Here is a 6,000-nt window from a genome sequence, read left to right as displayed (position 1 = left end):
AAAAAAAAAAAAAAAAAAAAAAAAATTCAGAGAAGAGTGAAGAACATACCAGGGAAGCGTATGCAGTAGTTCAATCTATCTCAAGATTTGGGATGTGAGAAATCTTATCCCAATCCTCTCCATTTTCCTTCTCGCATCTTTGCTTTAATTGGGGACAGTCTATTATTTCCAGCCTCTGTAAAGAGGTGAGGTGACTCATCCCTTCGGGAAGTAACGTCAGATTGGGACAATTGTAGATAGACAGGGCCTGTAAGGAGGTGAGGTGACTCATCCCTTCGGAAAGTGATGTCAGATTGGGACACTTCCAAATCTCTAATCTCTCAAGAGAAGTTAGGTTTTTAAACCACTCCTCTGGCAGAGACTCCAACTCTTGCATCTCATACAAAGTCAAATGCTTTAATTTGGAGAGAGGAGGGGAGAAGGAGGAGGAAGAGGAAGAGGACGGAAATGAAGAAGCCCTTCCTCCCCTATTATTCATCTCTATTGTCTCTTCCAATGCCTTCCAACTACTATTCCACAAAATAAGCACTTCTTCAAGATTTGGAAATAGCGGCATCCAAGTCATCTTAGGGCAATCCCATAAATTAAAAGAAGAAAGACGCGGAAAGTACGGCATGTGTTGGTGATAGTGATTAGTTGATGATGATGATGATGATGATATTGTTGCCTCATTCCCCTTATCCACACTCCTCCACCATCCCTTTAGATATGGGCAAGTACTAAGGATCAGTGTCTCAAGGGACGGGAAAAATGTTGATGGTGATGCCAGTGAAGCAGATATCTCATCATTCATATCCCCGTCTGTCATGTACTCCAGACCATCCATAGCGCTAATATCTAGTCTTTGGAGAGATGGGAGTTGATACAACGGTGGCAAATATTGGCACTTCTTACAATTGAGTATACTTAATTGAACGAGATTTGTTAAGAATGAAAGCCAACTTGAAACTCTCACACCCATGTACCCGACCACTGTCAAAGATTTTAAACTTTTGGGTGGTCGGAGGCTATCCATGGAATTTTCATCATCACTGGCATCTACACCATCATCACTCTCTGGATTCCAGTTTAATTCCAACTCACTGAGATGTTGCCTATCAGTATCCTTCAAATTTGCAGCCTTAAATTCTGGGGTGGCATCTTTCAACCGTGCCAAATTTTTAATCTTTAATTTTCCTCTCAAGCCATTTAGCTTGTTTAATTCCGCTAGCCCAACACAATGCTTGGAAGAACTTGGAGGGCCCTTACTCACAACAAATAAGGTTAATGTTTGAAGAGAAGTCAATTGCCCTAATCCACATGGCATATGAGTCACATTCTCACAATCTTCTATGTCAAGGTGCTTGAGGCTGACCAATTTTTGAATGTCAGTTGGTAACTCCCGAAGCCTTCTACATTTAGAGAGGTTTAATGTTCGCAAATTCACCAATTTAGTAATATAACTAGGGAGAACCTCAATATCATTAGAGGAAAGGTCAAGGTACTTTAGATGCATCAAAGTACCTATGGTATTTGGCAACATCTTCATATTTAATCCATGTAGATCTAATGCACGCAAGTATCTAAAAGTAGAAATAAGTATTTTGAGTGTTGATTCTTCAATTGTTCCATGATCATAGATCCAATAATTGTATGCCAATATAAATGTTCGTATCTTGTTTGCTTTAACCAACGTGCTTAAATTCTCCTCAAAGAATGAAAAATTGTAAAATGGAAACGATAGATGGTGTCCTTTTTTGATCACATTTTTTGCACTGGTATCAACCAATATACAATCAGTCTCTGATACATATTGTGCAAGATCATGGATTAAATCATGCATTTTAAACCTCCTCCTATTCATGCCTCTATCTTCTTCTCCTCCTTGGAAGAAGGATCTCCAAAGTAGCTCCATGAAGTAGTCATTGGCAACACGCTCTAGTTGATGGCTCTCCTCTGTTGATTGGATAAAACCTTGTGATATCCATAATTGTATCAATGTCAACTTATCGATCAAATAATCTTTGGGAAACAATGAACAATATGCAAAACAACATTTTAAATGTGATGGGAGATAATCGTAACTCAATTTTAAAACCGGCATGATACCATCTTTTAATTGAGTTACATTTGTGAGTTTAGTATTCTTGATGTATAACCACTCATCTTCAGTTTCTTTGAAGGATAAGACTTTCCCTATCGTCCTTATAGCAAGAGGCACTCCTTGACATTTTTCTACTATGTCCATCCCAATTGCTTCGAGGTTAGAATTGATGGTCTCCTGGCCTTTTTTAAATGCCATTTTCTTCAATAATGACCAGGATTGATCCCTTGACAGGCCTTTTAGAAAATACGGTGAGATAGCACTAGTAATCTCCGCAACCATGTTGGTTCGTGTAGTTATCACCACCTTACTTCCCTTTGCACCACCCATCAAAAGTCTTTTCAATGCACACCACCTCTCTTCATTCTCATTCCAAATATCATCCAATACAAGTAAGTACTTCTTCTGGTAGAGTTGTTCCCGAAGCTTATTTTGCAATAGATCCATCTCAAGATTCTCAGGTTTTCTTTTAGTCACAGATTCAATTATCTTTTCAACAATTTTTTTAACATCAAAGTCATCAGATACACACACCCACATCTTCAACTCAAAATAACCCTCCACATTTTTATCATTGTATACATATTGAGCCAGTGTGGTTTTCCCTAACCCTCCAATCCCCACTATGCATATGAATGAGACATTGTCTTTCACATCAAAGTCCAACAATAGATCTATGATGGCCTTCCTATCCTCTTCTCTCCCAATAACTTCTTCTTCGCCTATATATGAGCAAGTTGGGTCCCTGTCCCTAGTCACATCCTGTGTCTTTAAAGGACGCTCTACCAACTTCAAGTGAAAATTTTTCCAATCAGTTGCTATATCATTAAGCTTCTCCCTCGTAGCCTTTATTTTGCAAGCCATCTTAAAACTAAAAACAAGTTGGTTTGATCTTGAAAAGAAAATACCCCATCACCTTACGCCGAAACACATAAGTGGAGAACTCGCTTAGCAAGTCATCCGCATCAAAAACTACATCTCTGAGCCTGTTGAGCCAGTGCTTGACTTGGTGGTTCTGGACCTGCTGCTCCTCTGCATCCTGAAGTACAGCTTGAATAGTGAGAACAGTGTTGTTCATTTTTTCGAGATCGTCTTTGACACCCCAGATCGATCCAATCTGTTTGAGGGTGGAGGAGCCCAAGCTTTCAATGATCTTCCGTACAACGCCATACATGATTGCATCGGCCATTTGTTCTTGTCGGGTGAAAGAAAACGTAGCAAGCTGATAGAGAGTAGTTTGAAATATTGGAGGAGGAAGATTAAAGTGGCTGTGAAGAAGGAAGACTTGGCTAGTTATGTAAAAGTCAAGAGTCCACTTAGAAATAAACAGATAAATGTGAACCAACGACTAAGTCTAGTTGATCACAAACTAGAGGTCATAACTCATAAGAGCATGAGAAGAAAAACTGATCTTGATATTACTGAACAAACAATAATGATTACTTCAGAACATACATTTGATGGTCACCTCTATGCACAGAGAGAGAGAGAGAGAGAGAGAGAGATATCAATGGTTTTTAATTATCCTAAAAGAGTATCAGATGAATCAAACATACCACACATTGCTCACCATCAGATAGGAGTCTAGAGAGCCATAACAGGCCAAAGCATAGGTACATGTTCAAACAAATGTGAAGGACTGTAAACCTAACGTATAGATGCCATATATGCACTCTTCTTCCATTTTAAATACAAGTAGAACGCTAGGTTTTTCCTATGCCTCGGTTTTTGCATATGAGATCAACTGAAATCTTACCCATCAAAAGAAAATAGCAGAGGAGTTTCTAAGAAGAATGGGATAAATAATTAATCATAGACCTGATGGGTAGCTTCATTCCCTCCAAACTCCAAGATGTGAGCAATTTTTAGCAATCTTCCCCTGTTTCCTGCTGGCTTCCTTCTAAATGTTTTCTTTGTGCTTCAAACTGTTTCTGCATATTCAAATTGCACATCAATTTTCCAAAACATCAGCAGCAAAAAAGAAAAAGGAAAAAGAAAGAAGCTATAGCAGATGGTATGGCCATTTATCATTTAAGTAAGCAAGACATGGATAATTTAGAATTTTAAGTGGTTGCAACCGAGTGAAACTCTAAAAAGGCCTTCTTATGATTCTGAGGCAATCTTGTCTCATGTCTTTTTTTTTTCCTTGCTATCTTGTTTGCATTGTTCTGCAGAGATTTTAACCATATCTACCTATTCCTTAAGCCTAATCTCAACCTTGAAGTCCTTACACCTAATCGGCTAATCTTTAAGGCACTAAGATGCCTAGGGCAACACATTTATTTAAAACCATTTTTTCCCCCAAATGCTAGCTACAGTTTTTTTCTTTGTTATAATGAGGCATTCTATTTGAAAACCTTTTTATCAGCGGGAATGAATTCCTGTAATTGAGCATACAAAGCTTCAAATTTATATAGTTTTTTTTTTTTTTTTTAAATGTAATAGATCTAATTATCCAAGAAGGCATTGTTATTTTATGGAATGCGACTTAAGGGGTCAAGTCTACGTCAAAGATGAAAGGAAATCACAAATATACCCAAACGAGACTTTTTAATGTAATCTGTCTTGATGGAACAATCACAAATATACCCAAGACAACAGCTACTCAGCCTATGAATCTTAAAACCGGTATCCTGTTATTGTCTGTAGTAAGTTGAATCAAGTACTTTTGCATCCCATGAATCCAATGGCTTTGTTGACCAACTAATACACATTCATAAGTTTTAGGATTACTAAAAGGCAAAAGCAACAAATAAATAGATACAAGCTTTACAAGCAGAGGCTTTACAAATATTGTTATCAAAAGAGCTACTGAAAAAAAATGCATCAAAGTGACGCTCATGGCCAACCTGCGGTAAGAAAAATAAATAAATAATTGATTACCTTATTAATATTCTGATATGAGCAAATGACTGATTCTGAGTATTAGCATCGAAAATAATTTCAACAAAAGAAATAATGATTATAATAATAATAAGATGATGTAGTTTGTGGAGCTTGTAATATCTGTAGTATATTGCATTCAAAATTGAAGACTCGAAGTCATATGGGATTAACTAAATCTGCAAATAGGAAATAACAAGATAAGGATTCTCAATGTGACTCTTAGGAGGAAAGATATTTCAACATAAGGATTGTAGATGAATGAGTAGTACCAGCTTATTTTGAAGAAACACCAACTCTTAAACTTGTCTATTTGGATGATCCTCAGTGAAATCTGAGCAGTTTTAGAATAATCCCCACATAATCACACCTGACATCATGATGTCAAGTAAGAAAAAGAACATTCTAAAATGTTTCTTGCACATGAATTTTGGTTTCTCCAATTCCAAAGAATAAGTTATTTGAATTCGCCGGGATTTAAAAAAAAAAAAAAAAAAAATTAATGTAGTGCATTTCTAAACTAAGAAATTTCAAGATGAGCTGTTAATCCAAGTTTAGCTATAGAACAATCAATTTATAGGCCTAGAAACCAAAATATTGCCATTACCCAATCTGTTCAAGGGATGATTTGAGTTTGTTCCTCCCATCGACCCAACCAACACAATTAGCTTCACTTCACATGATATGAGGTTTAGGATTTTTTTTTAGCCTAAATTGCCTGGGCAATCCTCCCTTGTTTCCCTTTGACTTCTATTCATTTCTCTTTAGTGTGCCTATAAATTCTTCATATGGAATCGGAAATAATTGCATAAAACATTAGCATTGAAGATGATAAAGGAAGTTTTTTTTTTTTAAAGGTTCTATGATTGCTAAAAAAAAATGATATGCAGAAGTATATGCCCAAGCAGTGTTAAAACAAGCACCATTTTAGTCCCAAAATTAGGAGAAAGTATGTTGTGTTTCAGAAACTCCAGCTCAGCACTCATGTGGAGTTTCTAAGACCAATGAAAATTTGACCAATGGATTAAAAATTA

General features: G+C 36.7%; 1 protein-coding gene across 1 annotated transcript; it reads right to left on the bottom strand.

Annotated features, from left to right (window-relative positions):
* Positions 1-70: 70 nt before the first annotated feature.
* On the bottom strand, positions 71-2,947 carry LOC112015472 (disease resistance protein RGA2-like). The gene has a single exon (XM_065772805.1). The coding sequence runs from the start codon at positions 2,945-2,947 to the stop codon at positions 71-73; it is 2,877 nt and encodes a 958-aa protein (XP_065628877.1).
* Positions 2,948-6,000: the final 3,053 nt, after the last annotated feature.

Source organism: Quercus suber, unplaced genomic scaffold (genome assembly GCF_002906115.3).
Source record: "Quercus suber isolate HL8 unplaced genomic scaffold, Cork oak 2.0 scaffold_5, whole genome shotgun sequence".
NCBI classification, from domain to species: Eukaryota; Viridiplantae; Streptophyta; class Magnoliopsida; order Fagales; family Fagaceae; genus Quercus; species Quercus suber.
Note: the sequence above shows the minus strand (reverse complement) of the source record. Positions and strands in the feature narration are given on the sequence as shown.

What these genes read in the sequence shown, in the direction of transcription:
- LOC112015472 (XM_065772805.1), bottom strand. Translation starts at nt 2,947, where the DNA reads ATGGCTTGCAAAATAAAGGCTACGAGGGAGAAGCTTAATGATATAGCA.